Below are 18,127 nucleotides of genomic sequence, written 5' to 3'. Positions count from 1 at the left end.
AGGAGATCTCACAAAATCTCTTCTGTCACCCTGGGAAGCCCATGGCAGAGACTACAGCCTGATTTGAACCTGAGAAGTGTCAGGCAGGTGAGGGCCTCTGTGTACTGTGTGCGGTTTTCGTTTGGTAGAGGGGATGACTGGGTCGCTAACAAGAATCCATCTATGTGAATATTCTGAGTGTTACGGGGAGAAGTGCCAAAACCAGAGGGAGCACCCCAAAAAGCAGACAGGCCACATAGGGTTAGGAATGTCCTTAGCCCTGGTGGACCCAGCAACACTACCACTGAGGAGTCCACGCATTCCACGTGGGCGGTCTCAGGGAGGCAAGGGCCTTGCACACTAGGATCCCAGGCCAGCTGTGCAAAGACAAGACCTTGCAATCAACCGAGGGAAAGCGAGGACTCTCAGCGCTAAAGGAGGGGATCGCCGCCACTCCGTGGGAGCCTCACGGGGTCCCGTCTCCCCGGGCAGGCCTCTAAGGCCCAGCGCGCACAGAAGAAGCAGTCCGCCCCAACTGCCGCACTGGAACTCAGCAAAGTGAGGACTTGGTGTGCGGCCAGGCCCACCGGGCTCACAGGGGGGAGGAGCCCGGGCTCTGGACACGCAACAGTGGATACCCTGGGTGAGGCCCTAGGGCCTAGCGGCTCCTAAGCAATAGGGTTCCATGGGGCCCCGCGCAGCACTCAGTTTTCAGGCGCCCTGGACAGCCCTCCCAGATAGAACCCACCGACTTCCGCTTTGGAGCAGGGGGCCTTTCCTGGCGGGCACGGACCGCTGCTTTCCGGCTGCGGGTAGATCCTCCAGCGGCTCTAAACTCAAGGTGAGGACCTGAGTGCAGCCCTGCGAGAGTGAGAGTGGGCCCTTTCCATCCTCGCACCCTGCCGTCCGGCTCCGAGAGACCCCAGAAGAGCCGTCGGACTGAATCCGTCCCGAATGCGTTCATGAGAAGGCTGTCCTTGCTCTACGGGTGGAGCCGATTCAGGAGGCCTCGGCCCTGTAGGTCCGAACTGTTCTCAGGATGAGGGCCCGGAGTGCTTCAGAGCCCCCCTCTATCCTGGAAAGGGGCCTGCACAGCACAGCAGCCCCGCCCTCACCCCTAGGAGGCGCTGGGCAGAGGGGACAGATAAAACACAAAGCATCCTCTTCTCTAGCGGCTGCTAAGGGAGGGCTGCACCCGCTAACTCCCAAACTCAGCAACGGCGCCCCGAGCAGAGCTGGCAGACCCAGCCGGCCCCTCCTTTTCTCTGGCAGTGGTGTCAGGGATGTGAGGGCCTCGGTTTAGTGGACTAGGCCCACTTCAGAAAGGAGGAGCCAGTCCCTAAGGGGATTGAGGGTTGTGGCACTGAAGAGCTTGGGGGAACGTGCCAAGAAAGTAGGGACCCCCTGACACGTCAGCCCTGTTTTCAGGTCAGGAAGACTGACCTTCTCGCCACGACGAGTTGCGCTCACTTCTTCCCAGGCCATCCAGGGAGGGGATCGATCAGGTCAAAGGGGGCAAACCACCTGTCATGGGTGGCAGGGTTTCATTTACGCCACCTTTCTCGGAGAAACCGTTCAGGACTGTGGTGATGTGCCACAGCATAACGTGGTGACAAAAGAATGCGCCCTATTTCTCGTGCTAGGTGACATGAAGGATAGATGTCAGGCCCAATGGTCACCACCCAAAGGAAACAGGGCAGTGTGGGGAGTCCCCACAGTTTAGCAAAGAGAGAGAGAGAAATTATAACCCCGGCAGGAGTCTAATTTAGACTTGAATTGCGATTCCATTTGGAACCACCCACCATAGGGCCTTAACCTACGTGCAGCAGCCCACACACTTGGGGACGTGCTTTGGTGACATTAAGTCCAACTTCATATCGTCTTACTGGGTCTCGGGGAGGCCAGATCCTACTGTGTGCAGTTCTCCATCAGGAGCCCCACTGAGGATGTGGGAGAGGGGTGAGGCGACCGAACGACCCTGAATAGAGCAGCCCTCAAGGAGTCCCTCCCAACACTTACCTGCCAGCCCAGGTTATGTCAGGGATGGACTGTCAGATTGAGCTTCCTCTTCATTTCTCTATTTCAGGTCTAAGAGAGGTGAGATCCTTAGTCTGTAGGTCCAGCCACCAGTTAAAGAAAGTGGAGACGTGCCTGGTCCTCACACGGAGCCAAGGTGAGGAGCTTGACTGACAGGTGAGGATCCGCATGAGCTCAGGAAACAGGGGAACCACTAAGCTCTCAGCACTGGTGTCCCCCGATACAAAGGGGGACTGATGCTCCCCTCCAGTTCCTTCTGGGTCGCAGGGAGCGTTGAGGTGTCAACGTCAAAGTAACAGAGAGGCAGATGCCCAGGCTCTGCCCAGAGTTTACACGATAATACTAAAGGTGAACTGAGGGGTCCCACGTGCCAAACAACGGGGGATACGCTGATTCACTTCCTGTCACTTGAATAAAATCAAAGCACAGCTAGTAAGAGGCAGCCTGAGACTCTGTGTAACGGTTCTCTGGCTCCACTATGGGATTCATAACCGGGGACTGAGCTGAAGCAGGAGCCTTGGGGGTGTCTCTGGAGTAATGCCCTCAAGGAAGTCTACAGAGGCTTCCTTCAAAAAAAAAACAAAAAAACACCTAAGGTTGAATTTACCTGTTGAATGTGCTCACTCCTCTCATCTTCACTCCAACAGGTGCCCAAATCACCTGTCCATTGGCCCACACTCTTGTCTGCTGTCCTGAACAACAGCCATCATGCCTCGTGGTCACAAGAGTAAGCTGCGTGCTCGTGAGAAACGCCGCCAGAAGAGAGCTGAGACCCAAAGTCTTAAGGATGCTGGGGCCGCTACAGGGGAGGAAGAAGACGCTGCTTGCTGCTCCTCTTCTGTTCTGGGGGACACGCCCTCTGGCTCCACTGGTGCTGCACCTCTCCAGGCACCTTCGAGTGCCCCAGACACCACCAGTGCCGCTGCACGTGTTTCACGCAGAAGATCTGCTAGAAAAGCCAAAAGCCATGTTGAGAAAAGTAAAAGTTCCCCCCAGGCCTCACCTTCCCCTCAGAGCTTTGCCCTAGATCTCCTAAATAAGAAGGCGTGTAAGTTGGTACAGTACCTGCTGTGTCAGTATAGATTGGGAGAGCCCATGAAAAAGGTGGATATGCTGAAGATAGTACGCAAATGGTACAGGAAGAACTATTCTGAGGTTCTCAGCAAGGCCTCTGAGAAGATGCATCTGGTCTATGGCCTAAAATTGAAAGAAGTCGAGCCCAATGGAAATTTCTACACCCTCGTCGATGATCAAGATGACCCTGGCTATGGGAATCTGAGTCCCGGCTGGAGATTTCCTGTAAGAGGAATTCTGTTGCCTCTTCTGAGTGTGATCCTCTTGAATGGGGACCGTGCCTCTGAGGAGGAGATCTGGGATTCCCTGAATAAGATAGGTGTCTATGATGGAACACATCACTTCATTTTTGGGGAGCCCAGGCAGCTAATCAACGAAGTTTTGTTGCAGAAAGAATACCTGGTGTACCAGAGGGTGCCCAACACAGATCCTCCACGCTACGAGTACCTGTGGGGTCCAAGAACCCATGCTGAGACCAGCAAGATGAAAATCCTGGAGTTCCTGGCCAAGATCAGTGAAACAGAGCTCACTGCGTTCCCAGGCCTTTATGAAGAGGCTTTGAAAGATGAGGAAGAAAGAGCTCAAGCCAGAGCCGAAGCCAGAGCCCAAGCCAAACGTAAGACCGGCCGTCGTTCCAAGACTGGTGGTCGCCCCACAGCCACATCCCACCATTCCCCGCACCCTGAGTGACATCCAGATGGAGTCTTCAGTCTGGTGGGAAAGGAAAGGCCGGTGACACAGTTTCTTACTATGCAAAATTTCTTGTTAGCTTGCCTGTGTGGGGTTTTTTGCATTTGCAAATGTTCTTTTGACAGAATGTTTCTTTAGGATTCAGAATGTAAGTTTATGAGTGGCATGGGTCACACATTTATTGCCCTGCGTCAGTTGGCAGTAGGAGTTTCCTTTTCGAAATGTAAATTGGGAATCCTTCAGTAACTTTTGTGATCCAGAACAAGATAATGCGGCTTTAGGGTAAGACTATCTTTAGCGATGTGAAAGAAGTTTACACTGACCTAATAGGGAACAGTAGGTAGATATACAGAAGGATAGATAGATAAAGTTAAAGGTAGCCTCGTTACAGATGTTTATACAATTACTGTTGGCATAGGATGTTAATTTGGATTCAGGTGTACAACATAGTGATGAGACATTTATATAACTTCCAAGGTGTTCACCCCCATTGCTCTGCAACCATTTGAACCATATGTGTTATAACAATACTCTTTGCTGTGTTACCTGTGCTGTACCCAGCTGGTCTGTTACAGCCATGACAAGGACACCAACTGCATGACCGCCTGTAGATGGATGCGTAAGGGGGATGTGGTACATATATAAAGTTGGTCATTTCTTGTTTGCTAACTGCACTTAGTGCATCGTTGTACCAGTTGTAAAGCTATGTACCTGAATCTCCTTCTGTTTTTCAAGAATGTTTGATAATATAAATGGTAGTGAATCACACCTCTCGGTTCATGGCTTTTATTTCATACGGTCGTTAACGGAGCATGAGCTCTGTGGAAGTCTGCATGCTTGCATTGGGGATGCTTAGGCAAAGAAGACCACACACGGGTCCATGCAATTATAGATTGTAGAAGAAGCTAACATTACCAAAGAGGGTGAGATGCTCTGCTTCCTGAGGAGCAACTGAAAAGTAAAGAGGGGGTGGAGATAGCATAGCACTTAGGTCTCATTGCTAAGCAGTATTTAGTCCCATTGGAAGATCAATGGCTGATCCGGGGTCACATCCAGTCGCTTGTGTCACCCATAGTGAGATCTGATGTGGAGCCTTCACATAGTGATGGGAATTCCTACTGACCAGTATTCCTGATGTGCACGGACATCTTGTTGACTTCTATTTTGAGGTAATTTTCCGGCGGTGTTCTATCAACACGAAGTCTGTTTAGGTTCAGAGTATACGTGTATGAATGACAGGGCTCACACTCTGACTGCTGTGGATCCAGTTTAAGGGTGAGAGTTTTGTTCCTTGAGACGCACACTGAAAATCCTTAAATCCCTTTTGTTTTCCTGAAGAAGACAGTGTGCCATTACATTGGGATCATGAAAAGCGACACTCAGAGAGATGGGATCAGAACATAGGGAGAAGAAGGTAAAAGTATGTCAGTTATCTGTTTGCCCTACTCCAGTTTTGCTTTTTGTAAACTTAATCTTCATATACCTGGATGTCCTTACTTTATTTACCAGTGAATGAGTCGAGAGAAATCTAAATTGGTGTAGCCTCTGTGGGAGACTGTGTAGATGTTCCTTAAAGACTTAAAAGTTAAACTGTCACACTCCAGCAGTTCCACTATTGGGTATTTTTGTCAAGAACATGAAGTACTATGTCTCTGTCTCCATGTTCACTGCAACATTATTGCCAAGACATGGAAACAACCTACGTGCCCACTGGTGAATAAATGGATAAAGTAAAAGGGATACACACCCTTGCAAACACACACAAACGCACACACGATGTGTCAGCCACAAACGCAAGAAGTCCTCCCATTTGGGAAAACACGTGAAGAACTTGAGGACATTATGCTAAGTGAAATATATGGTAATATTCAAGGGGTGTTCTTGCAACTTTCAGCAAAAGACAAATACTATATAGTATCATTCGTATGTGGGACCTTTAAAATACATGACACACACATGCAAGTGAACTCAGATATGGAGAACCGATGGGGATTGCCAGAAGCGAGGGTGAGAGATGGCCAAAAGCTACACATTTCCAGTTACGAATTAAATAAGACGGGGCTTGTCATGTACAGGACAAGCAATAATATTAATACTGTACTACCTGTGTGAAAGCTGCCCTAGAGACACCTTAAAAGTTTTAATTACAGGAAGGGAAAAAAGAATTTCATAAAAAGTTTGTGTTGATTAACTTTATAAAAAATTATTGCAAATTTCACAGCTTCAAACCACAGACTTTTACTATCTCACAGCTCCTTAGGTCAGAATTGAGGGCACACAGTAGCTGCATCTGTAGGTCAGATATCTGAATTTCTAGAAACAATGTATCAGGCAGCTGGGTTCTCACAAGGACCTCAGAAGCTCCATCCACTACCACGCGTGTTTGGGGCAGAATTCACTTACCGGAAACTGAAAGACGAAGGTTCGCATTTGCATGCATGCTGTTGGCTAGAGGTCATTCTCGGGTCACCCTTAGGTCTTTGCTCTGCTATGCAGCTCCTTCCATCTTGAAAGCCAGGAAGGAAACCGCCCCCTCACACTTCGGACTTCTTTGGCCAGGAAAAACTCCATTGCATGTAAGGACTCACTATGTCTAGATCGTGGAGGATAATATCCCCATTTTAGAAATATCAGATTTCGGAACTCAATTACATCTCCTAAATTCCTCATAGCAGTACCTCGATTCATGTTTGATGAATAACTGGAAGATGTACACCATGCATCAGGAATCCGGTAGGACCTCTTGGAATTCTGACTGCCGGTGTCCTTGCGGAATTGTGGTTATGTTTTTAATTAGGAGCTTTACCCTCTCAATGTTCATGGTACGATAAATATTGTCCCTGATGCTTGCCTCAGAATAACCTAAGGGCTGAGAGTGGATTTAGATGAGACAAGGTTGGCGGTGTGGCGATTTAGCCAGAGCTGAGAAATGAGTGTGTGGAGCGTTGATTACATTATTCTCTCGCTACTGCAAATGTATACATTTCGTGCCATGAATTATTCCAACGCAGAGAAATTAAAACAAAGCTTCCAAACTTTTTCTTATTAAATAAGTATGACAACGTTACTTAGACCAGGTAGAGGTAGGTCATAATTAATTTATTATTAGATAGCTTAACAATACTACTCAATTCCAATATTACTTAAGAACATTGAGACACACATTCTGAAAATGCAAACTTGCGGCTTTGACGATATATTAAGAAAGCTATGCATTTATCTGTGGCCCAGTAATTTCATGTTTTTAAGATCACCCTGAATACATGCCCCAAACAACAGGAAAATACGTAAATGTTCATCAATATGTTTATTTAAAACACATCATCGTATATACACAGTGTACTCCATAGTTGTAAATAAGCATGAGTAGGATCTTTTTGTTTTCTTATATATACATGTAATTTGTGATTTTTTCGGGCTAATGTCCATGACACCATGCTCGGTGTCTTCCCACTTCCTTAGGAGGAGGTTTTAGAGAGAGAGAGAAATGGGAGAGCACGAGTCAGAGCTGAAGCCAGGCCTCCACTACTGCTGCCGTGGCCACTTTTCTGTCCAGAGCATGTCCCGAAACTCCTCCCATCCCTAGTGAACTTCTGAGGTACAGTGTCACTTTGCAGTTAAAGAAAGCAGCCATTCTGCAAACAAGTGAAGAGCTAAGACAGTGCATAACATCTCTGTGTTTCTGTACAGAACGGGTTAATTGGAATCTTACCTTCTATCTTAAGTGTCCTTAATTTCATTTAGAGGAATACTTACCTTGAAAACCTAAGTTTATAAATGCATTGGATCACACATTTATCGGAGATTATCTGGTTGAAAAATAGGAATTCTGCTGTTATGTAACAAATGAAAAGCCTTGAATAATTTCCTGTAATTCCATAACATTGGAATATGGATTTTTGTGAAAAAGGAAATTATTTCACCGTAAGGTCTGTGTGATCATGAGATGTGAAAAAATTCGACCTGTAATCAATCCTGGGTTTGTTTTATTCCATTCACTTTTTTTGTGAAATTGCAGTATATGGATCTGGATTGGCTCAGCTTATTCAAGAATGTAGAAGAAATTAAATCATAGTAAGTTTGAGTTCTTGTACACTCACTCTTTACAGGTCGAGACATAATTTAGCATGTGTTGTTTAAAAGGCTTCTGATTACTACTCGGAATGCTCAGAAAAATAGGGCCTACCTGCGCTGCCCATAGGAATTAGAGTCCAAGAGCAGCTGTCATGTAGAAAGCGCGGTGACATATTCAAAAGGATTTAAAGGACCAGTACAATTAGGGGTCAGAAGCAGGGAGGGAGGTTCCAGATCAGGGGTCTACTTAAGAGGCTGTAAGGAAAGGAAGCTAGAGAACGGGAAGCTGAAAGTCGTGAGATGAGAGGTGATGTGACATTCACAGCAGGGTGTGCTACAGGAGGCTGCAATAACGGTGAGCAGGGGCCAGACCCTCACAGAGTGGCTATCAAAGGTGAGACACTCGCAGAACGAAAGCTCCCCTTACCAGTTACTGTGTAATGATGAGTCGTCGGCGGCGGCAGCCGTCCGTCTCGAGAGACGACGGTGTAGCTTCTTAAGAGTCTATCTGCACCGCCGAGAATGGCTGTGCAGTCCGACTCGGGAGTGACACGGTATCTGTCTCCTCCCGTGTTGAATCGACATCTTGCGATGACGCTGGAATGTCCTCTCCAGTGGAGCTGAAGCTACAGAGCCTGGGCAGGGTGATATGGAGGGTCTGCTGTTGCCCATGCAGCAGACCCCCCCTCTCTTCGCAGCCGAAGGGTCCAAGGGAAAGACGGAGTCAATACAGCTTGGCTTCAGGTGCGCCGCAGGAGTTGCCGGTGTTGACTACAACGTCAAACCGCCTTAGGGACTCCGGCTCCGGATTTTCTGTCGGGGTTTACTCCCCTAGCCTTTCCCCTGAAGGGGTATGCCGCAAGGCAGCGGAGGTTTTTTGGAGTCAGAGTTTTCCTTCTCTGATGTGCCCTGACTGGAAGATCGAACCAGCGACACTTAGCTCGCAGGCCGACGCTCAATCCACTGAGCCAAACCAGCCAGGGGGAAGGCAGCACTTGGGACAGCAATGGAAGGCATCCTTTGCTCCTGTCCAGTACAATTTACCTTATTGCACAGAGTAGGCGTTTCATGCATATGATCTCCAGAGCGTTTCTGTGAAATATAGTGGTAATTTGTGTTTGGAAGCTCAGGTGGCACTGAGTTAGCACACTTTGGCCGCGGGTAGGGTGTCAGAACCCTTTTTGTAAGAATGGCAATCAAATCTTTTTGAGTGTGTGGTGATGTTGCTGTCATTTGTCAAAGCCCAAGAGAGTTGTAGATTTTAAGTGATGGTGAAATTAACAGAGATAGGGGGGTTAGTAGGAAAAGTCAGCTCTGAGGGAAGAAAGATTCAGACATTGGAACAAATTCTAGCAGGTCTGAGTTATATTCAAAGGGAGAAACTCCCTCATACTCGAAACATGAATTAATGGGAAGAAATTTACTCAGAGTTCCCGGTAAACAAAATTTTGGATGAATTTACTGGTTTGCATACTAAACTGCACATATTCTCTCATATCCCCTGGAAATTTTTTTTTTTTTTTTATGCTTTAAGGTGAGTGGTATTTTCTGAGGTTGAAATGATCCTAACCATGGACATCACAGATATTTTGCAAAATATCAGTGCATTCCAGACACTTTGCCACATGCTTTATATACATTAGCCACAATTTACCAGCTCTAAAAGACAGGGCTTAACAAACCCCTTCAGATGTAGAACCTGGGTTCACTGAGCCTGCTAACGTACCTGAGGTCACAGGGCTAATAAGTGACAAGACTGGGACAACATCCCCTGGACTGTACTTGTCCAAAACCCACACTAGAGCACTCCTTCCAGCTGATCGTGAGTCAATTTATTCACATATGGCTACTAGTCCGAAGTTTACCTCAAGAGAGAAAAAGGAGAACCTTGTGACCAAAACACTGGATTCCAAAACTAGAACAATAAGGATACAAAATGATAAGAGAGATGAGTAAAGGAGAGAAAAGATGAGTCTTAGTGACAATATGATCATCCACATACGCAGTATAAGACACCAAGAGAAGATGATTCCGGGCCTGACAGGTGTGGTTCAATGGGTTGGGCATTGTCTCCCATACCCAAAAGTCCTTGATTCAATTCCCAATCAACTGACACACCCGGGATGCAGGCCAGGTCCCTTGTAAGGTGCCTGCAACAAGCATCCGATAAATATGTCTGTTGCACATTTACGTTTCTCTCCCTGTCTTTCACCCTCACTTCCCCTCCACCAAAAATAAATAAATAAAGCTTTTAAGAAAAAGAAAAGGTCAACCAGGGCTCAAACATAACTGAGTCTATCCTTCTATGTTCGTTAAGTATGGTTGGTGTGGAGAAATAATATATCAGCTTTCTTTTCTCTGGCAGCACAGCACGTGTCCTGGCCTCCGGTTTGTGCTGCGGTTTCCCGTTTCGCATCAGTCATGGAATAGTGGCGCATTTACTGCAGATTTACAATAGGGGGATTGTCATGTGTCATTTTCCAGGAAGCACTTAATCGAGATGCAGGAGCCGAACTGGAGGACTCCCGTGTCTCAGGGCTGAAGAAACAATCACCCCAAAATACGGGGATCAAACAAAAAGCTCAGGAGGGTTATCTCAGATCCGAAGGAGTCCGAGGCTACAACAGATATGGTGAACATCGTTAGTAAGGAAGAGAGAGGAAGTTACGTGCCAAAACACTAAAGTCCTAGAGTCCCACCTGTGTTTTCTGTTCTTGGAGGGCACGAAATATCATGACCCTATCAAGATCACTCCGATTTCGAACTTGAAATTCTCAGGAAAGTGGGGGCATTCATGAAAGATGAGCAGAGTTAGGAAAGCAAAGGCCAAAGTTACAGGACTGGTCATCAGACGAAGTACGGACCCTTCAGTGGACTAAGGGTAGCACCCACAGCATGAAAGGTCTCACAATCTCCCCTCTGCTGTCGGGAATCCCTGGGAATCCCCTGGCAGAGACGTCAGGCAGATTGAGCCTAAGAAGTCTGAGTAAGATGAGGTCCTCCATGTACTGTGTGTGGTTTCCGTTTGGCACGAGAATGAGTGGGTGTCTAACAGGAATCCATTTGTGTGAATATCCTGAGTGTTATGAGGGGACGTGCCAAAACCAGAAGGGACACCGCAAAAGCCAACAGGCCATGTAGTGTCCAGGAAATTTCTTAGCCTTGACAGACCCAGCAGCGCTACCACTGAGGAGTCCACGCATTCCACGTGGGCGGTCTCAGGGAGGGAAGGGCCTTGCACACTAGGATCCCAGGCCAGCTGTGCAAAGACAAGACCTTGCAATCAACCGAGGGAAAGCGAGGACTCTCAGCGCTAAAGGAGGGGATCGCCGCCACTCCGTGGGAGCCTCACGGGGTCCCGTCTCCCCGGGCAGGCCTCTAAGGCCCAGCGCGCACAGAAGAAGCAGTCCGCCCCAACTGCCGCACTGGAACTCAGCAAAGTGAGGACTTGGTGTGCGGCCAGGCCCACCGGGCTCACAGCGGGGAGGAGCCCGGGCTCTGTACACGCAACAGTCGATACCCTGGGTGAGGCCCTAGGGCCTAGCGGCTCCTAAGCAATAGGGTTCCATGGGGCCCCGCGCAGCACTCAGTTTTCAGGCGCCCTGGACAGCCCTCCCAGATAGAACCCACCGACTTCCGCTTTGGAGCAGGGGGCCTTTCCTGGCGGGCACGGACCGCTGCTTTCCGGCTGCGGGTAGATCCTCCAGCGGCTCTAAACTCAAGGTGAGGACCTGAGTGCAGCCCTGCGAGAGTGAGAGTGGGCCCTTTCCATCCTCGCACCCTGCCGTCCGGCTCCGAGAGACCCCAGAAGAGCCGTCGGACTGAATCCGTCCCGAATGCGTTCATGAGAAGGCTGTCCTTGCTCTACGGGTGGAGCCGATTCAGGAGGCCTCGGCCCTGTAGGTCCGAACTGTTCTCAGGATGAGGGCCCGGAGTGCTTCAGAGCCCCCCTCTATCCTGGAAAGGGGCCTGCACAGCACAGCAGCCCCGCCCTCACCCCTAGGAGGCGCTGGGCAGAGGGGACAGATAAAACACAAAGCATCCTCTTCTCTAGCGGCTGCTAAGGGAGGGCTGCACCCGCTAACTCCCAAACTCAGCAACGGCGCCCCGAGCAGAGCTGGCAGACCCAGCCGGCCCCTCCTTTTCTCTGGCAGTGGTGTCAGCGATGTGAGGGCCTCGGTTTAGTGGACTAGGCCCACTTCAGAAAGGAGGAGCCAGTCCCTAAGGGGATTGAGGGTTGTGGCACTGAAGAGCTTGGGGGAACGTGCCAAGAAAGTAGGGACCCCCTGACACGTCAGCCCTGTTTTCAGGTCAGGAAGACTGACCTTCTCGTCACGACGAGTGGCGCTCACTTCTTCCCAGGCCATCCAGGGAGGGGATCGATCAGGTCAAAGGGGGCAAACCACCTGTCATGGGTGGCAGGGTTTCATTTACGCCACCTTTCTCGGAGAAACCGTTCAGGACTGTGGTGATGTGCCACAGCATAACGTGGTGACAAAAGAATGCGCCCTATTTCTCGTGCTAGGTGACATGAAGGATAGATGTCAGGCCCATTGGTCACCACCCAAAGGAAACAGGGCAGTGTGGGGAGTCCCCACAGTTTAGCAAAGAGAGAGAGAGAAATTATAACCCCGGCAGGAGTCTAATTTAGACTTGAATTGCGATTCCATTTGGAACCACCCACCATAGGGCCTTAACCTACGTCCAGCAGCCCACACACTTGGGGACGTGCTTTGGTGACATAAGTCCAACTTCATATCGTCTTACTGGGTCTCGGGGAGGCCAGATCTTACTGTGTGCAGTTCTCCATCAGGAGCCCCATTGAGGATGTGGGAGAGGGGTGAGGCGACCGAACGACCCTGAATAAAGCGGCCCTCAAGGAGTCCCTCCCAACCTTTACCTGCCAGCCCAGGTTATGTCAGGGATGGACTGTCAGATTGAGCTTCCTCTTCATTTCTCTATTTCAGGTCTAAGGGAGGTGAGATCCTTAGTTTGTAGGTCCAGCCACCAGTAAAGAAAGTGGAGACGTGCCAGTTCCTCACAAGGAGCCAAGGTGAGGAGCTTGACTGACAGGTGAGGATCCGCATGAGCTCAGGAAACAGGGGAACCACTAAGCTCTCAGCACTGGTGTCCCCCGATACAAAGGGGGACTGATGCTCCCCTCCAGTTCCTTCTGGGTCGCAGGGAGCGTTGAGGTGTCCACGTCAGAGTAACAGAGAGGCAGATGCCCAGGCTCTGCCCAGAGTTTACATGATAATACTAAAGGTGAACTGAGGGGTCCCACGTGCCAAACAACGGGGGATACGCTGATTCACTTCCTGTCACTTGAATAAAATCAAAGCACAGCTAGTAAGAGGCAGCCTGAGACTCTGTGTAACGGTTCTCTGGCTCCACTATGGGTTTCATAACCGGGGACTGACCTGAAGCAGGAGCCTTGGGGGGGGTCTCTGGAGTAATGCCCTCAAGGAAGTCTACAGAGGCTTCCTTCAAAAAAAAAACAAAAAAACACCTAAGGTTGAATTTACCTGTTGAATGTGCTCACTCCTCTCATCTTCACTCCAACAGGTGCCCAAATCACCTGTCCATTGGCCCACACTCTTGTCTGCTGTCCTGAACAACAGCCATCATGCCTCGTGGTCACAAGAGTAAGCTGAGTGCTCGTGAGAAACGCCGCCAGAAGAGAGCTGAGACCCAAAGTCTTAAGGATGCTGGGGCCGCTTCAGGGGCGGAAGAAGACGCTGCTTGCTGCTCCTCTTCCATTCTGGGGGACACGCCCTCTGGCTCCACTGGTGCTGCACCTCTCCAGGCACCTTCGAGTGCCCCAGACACCACCAGTGCCGCTGCACATGTTTCACGCAGAAGATCTGCTGGAAAAGCCAAAAGCCATGTTGAGAAAAGTAAAAGTTCCCCCCAGGCCTCACCTTCCCCTCAGAGCTTTGCCCTTAATCTCCTAAGTCAGAAGGCGTGTAAGTTAGTCGAGTATCTGCTGTGTCACTATAAATTGGGGGCGCCCATTAAAAAGGCGGATATGCTGAAGATAGTACGCAAATGGTACAGGAAGAACTATTCTGAGGTTCTCAGCAAGGCCTCTGAGAAGATGCATCTGGCCTATGGCCTAAAATTGAAAGAAGTCGAGCCCAATGGAAATTTCTACACCCTCGTCGTTGATCAAGATGACACTGGCTATGGGAATCTGAGCCCCGGCTGGAGATTTCCTGTAAGAGGAATTCTGTTGCCTCTTCTGAGTGTGATCCTCTTGAATGGGGACCGTGCCTCTGAGGAGGAGATCTGGGATTCCCTGAATATGATAGGTGTCTATGATGGAACACATCACTTCATTTTTGGGGAGCCTAGGCAGCTAATCAACGAAGTTTTGTTGCAGAAAGAATACCTGGTGTACCAGAGGGTGCCCAACACAGATCCTCCACGCTACGAGTACCTGTGGGGTCCAAGAACCCATGCTGAGACCAGCAAGATGAAAATCCTGGAGTTCATAGCCAAGATGAATGAAAAAGAGCTCACTGCGTTCCCAAGCCTTTATGAAGAGGCTTTGAAAGATGAGGAAGAAAGAGCTCAAGCCAGAGCCCAAGCCAAACGTAAGAGCGGCCGTCGTTCCAAGGCCGGTGGTCACCCCACAGCCACATCCTGCCATTCCCTGCACCCTGAGTGACATCGAGATGGAGTCTTCAGTCTGGTGGGAAAGGAAAGGCCGGTTAAATAGTTTCTTAATATGCAAAATTTCTTGTTAGCTTGCCTATGTGGGGCGTTATGCATTTGCAGATGTGCTTTTGACAGAATGTTTTTTTTTTGATTCAGAATGTAAGTTTACGAATGGCATGGGTCATACATTTATTGCCCTGTGTCAGGTTAGCAGTAGGAGTTTCCGTTTTGAAACGCGAATTGGGAATCCTTCAGTCACTTTTGTGATCCGGAACAAGATAATGCGGCTTTAGAGTAGGACTGTCTTCAGCGGTGTGAGAGAAGTTTACACTGACCTAATAGGGAACAGTAGGTAGATATACAGAAGGGTAGATAAAGTAAAAGTTGGTCACTTGTTATAAATGTTTATTCAGTTATTGTTGGCATAGAATGTTAATCTGGATTCAGGTTTACGACATAGTGATGAGACATTTATATAACTTCGAAGGTATTCGGGCCCATTGCTCTGCAACCCCTTTGAACCATATGTGCTTATCACAATACTTTTTGTTATGTTAGCTGCGCTGTACCCAGCTGGTCTGTTACAGCCATGACAAGGATACAAGCTACATAACCATCTGTAGATGGATGCATAAAGTGGATATGGTACATATATAAACTTGGTCATTTCTTGTTTGCTAACTGCATTTAGTCTATTATGTGAATTGTAAAGCTCTGTACCTGAATTTGCTTCTGTATTTCAAGAATGTTTGATAATATAAACGGTAGTGAATCAGACCTCTCGGTTCATGGCTTTTATTTCATACAGTCGTTAACGAAGCATGAGCTTTTTGGAAGTCTGCATGCTTGCATTGGGGATGTTTAGGCAAAGAAGACCACACACGGGTCCATGCAATTATAGATTGCAGAAGAAGCTAACATTACCAAAGAGGGTGAGATGCGCTGCTTCCTGAGGAGCAACTGAAAAGTAAAGAGGGGGTGGAGATAGCATCGCACTTAGGTCTCATTGCTAAGCAGTATTTAGTCCCATTGGAAGATCAATGGCTGATCCGGGGTCACATCCAGTCGCTTGTGTCACCGTGAGTGAGGTCTGATGTGGAGCCTTCACGTAGTGATGGGAATTCCTACTGACCAGTATTCCTGATGTGCACGGACATCTTGTTGACTTCTATTTTGAGGTAATTTTCCGGCGGTGTTCTATCACCACAAAGTCTGTTTAGGTTCAGAGTATACGTGTATGAACGACAGGGCTCACACTCTGACTGCTGCGGATCCAGTTTAAGGGTGAGAGTTTTGTTCCTCGACACGCACGCTGAAAATCCTTAAATCACTTTTGTTTTCCTGAAGAAGACAGTGTGCCATTACATTAGGATCATGAAAAGCGACACTCAGAGAGATGGGATCAGAACATAGGGAGAAGAAGGTAAAAGTTGGTCAGTTATGTGTATGCCTTACTCCAGTTTTGCTTTTTGTAAATTTAATCTTCATATACCTGGGTGGCCTTTATTTACCAGTGAATCAGTCGAGGGAAATATAAATTGGTGTAGCCCCTGTGGGAGACTGTGTAGATATTCCTTTAAGAGTTAAAAGTTAAACTGTCACACTCCAGCAGTTCCACTATTGGGTATTTTTGTAAGGAACATGAACTTCTATTTCTCTATTCCCATGTTCACTGCAATATTACCTCCAAGACATGGAAACAACCTACGGCCTGCTGCTGCATAAATGGATAAAGTAAAAGTGATACACAACCTTACGAACACACACACACACACACAAATGCACACACGATGTGTCAGCCACAAACACAAGAAGTCCTCCCATTTGGGAAAGCACGCGAAGAACTTGAGGACATTATAGTAAGTGAAATATATGGTAATATTCAAGGGGTGTTCTTGCAACTTTCAGCAAAAGACAAATACTATATAGTATCATTCGTATGTGGGACCTTTAAAATACATGACACACACATGCAAGTGAACTCAGATATGGAGAACCGATGTTGGTTGCCAGAAGCGAGGGTGAGAGATGGCCAAAAGCTACAATTTCCAGTTATGAATGAAATAAGACGGGGCATGTCATGTACAGGACAGACAATAATAGTAATACTGTACTACCTGTGTGAAAGCTGCCCTAGAGACACCTGAAAAGTTCTAATTACAGGAAGGGAAAAAATAATTACATAAAAAGTTAGTGTTGATCCATTACCTATAACAAACTACTGCAAATTTCGGAGCTTCAAACCACAGACTTTTACTATCTCACAGCTCCTTAGGTCAGAATTGAGGGCACACAGTAGCTGCATCTCTAGGTCAGATATCTGAATTTCTAGAAACAATGTATCAGGCAGCTGGGTTCTCACATGGACCTCGGAAGCTCCATCCACTACCACGCGAGTTTGGGGCAGAATTCACTTACCGGAAATTGAAGGACGAAGGTTTGCATTTGCATGCATGCTGTTGGCTAGGGGTCATTCTTGGGTCACCCTTAGGTCTTTGCTATGCTATGCAGCTCCTTCCATCTTCAAAGCAAAGAAGGAAACAGCCTCCTCAGACTTCAGATTTCTTTCACCAGGAAAAGCCCCATTCCATCCATGTAAGGACTCACATCACTATGTCTAGATTGTGGAGGATAATATCCCCCTTTTAAGAGTATGGGATTTGGGACCCCCATTACATCTTCTAAATTCCTCATAGCAGTACCTCAATTAGTGTTTGATGAATAACTGGAAGATGTACACCATGAGTCAGGAATCCGGTAGGCCATCTTGGGATTCTGACTGCCAGAGTCCTTGCGGTATTGTGGTTATGTGTATAATTAGGAGCTTTACCTTCTGAATGTTCATGGTAGGATAAATATCGTCCTTGATGCTTGCCTCAGAATAACCTGGGCTAAGGGTGGATATAGATGAAACAATGTTGAACATGTTTTGATTTCGTCGAAGCTGGGAAAAGTGTGCATGGGGCGTTGGTTACATTATTCTTTCACTACTGCACGTATACACATCATGACACAAATTCTTCCAGATCATGAAAACTGAAACAAAACCTTCAGACATTTTTTATGAAACAAGTATGACAATATTTTACTTTATATTACTTTAAAATACTATTTCCAGTATTAAGAACATTGATGTAAAATTATCAAAATGTGACCTTGAAGAATTTGACAATATACTTGAAAACTATGCTCTTACTTGTGACCCAGTAATTCCATGCTTTTAAGACTAACCGAAATATAAGCCAAGCCCGCAACAATAGAAACAAACACAAATTCTCTTCAATATATTCGTCGGCAGCCGTCCGTCTCGAGAGACAATGGTGTAGCTTCTTAAGAGTCTATCTGCACCGCCGAGAATGGCTGTGCAGTCCGACTCGGGAGTGACATGGTATCTGTCTCCTCCCGTGTTGAATCAACATCTTGTGATGACGCTGAAGCTACAGAGCCTGGGCAGGGTAATATGGAGGGTCTGCTGTTGCCCATGCAGCAGACCCCCCCTCTCTTCGCAGCTGAAGGATCCAAGGGAAAGACGGAGTCAATACAGCTTGGCTTCAGGTGCGCCGCAGGAGTTGCCGGTGTTGACTACAACGTCAAACCGCCTTAGGGACTCCGG

The 18,127-nt window shown here is 47.8% G+C and overlaps 2 protein-coding genes across 2 annotated transcripts; both read left to right on the top strand.

Annotated features, from left to right (window-relative positions):
- Positions 1–2,724: 2,724 nt before the first annotated feature.
- LOC149991699 (melanoma-associated antigen B4-like) lies at positions 2,725–3,780 on the top strand. Its single transcript, XM_090264145.1, has one exon. It carries the CDS (start codon positions 2,725–2,727, stop codon positions 3,778–3,780), a length of 1,056 nt encoding a protein of 351 aa, XP_090120271.1.
- Positions 3,781–13,480: 9,700 nt separating this feature from the next.
- LOC149991698 (melanoma-associated antigen B4-like) lies at positions 13,481–14,524 on the top strand. The gene has a single exon (XM_090264144.1). It carries the CDS (start codon positions 13,481–13,483, stop codon positions 14,522–14,524), a length of 1,044 nt encoding a protein of 347 aa, XP_090120270.1.
- The last annotated feature ends 3,603 nt before the right edge of the window (positions 14,525–18,127 follow it).

This window comes from Furipterus horrens, unplaced genomic scaffold (genome assembly GCF_987537825.1).
Source record: "Furipterus horrens unplaced genomic scaffold, mFurHor1.1.pri manual_scaffold_17, whole genome shotgun sequence".
Taxonomy (NCBI): Eukaryota; Metazoa; Chordata; class Mammalia; order Chiroptera; family Furipteridae; genus Furipterus; species Furipterus horrens.
The sequence above is the reverse complement of the archived record's forward strand: the minus strand, read 5'-3'. Positions and strand labels throughout refer to the sequence as shown.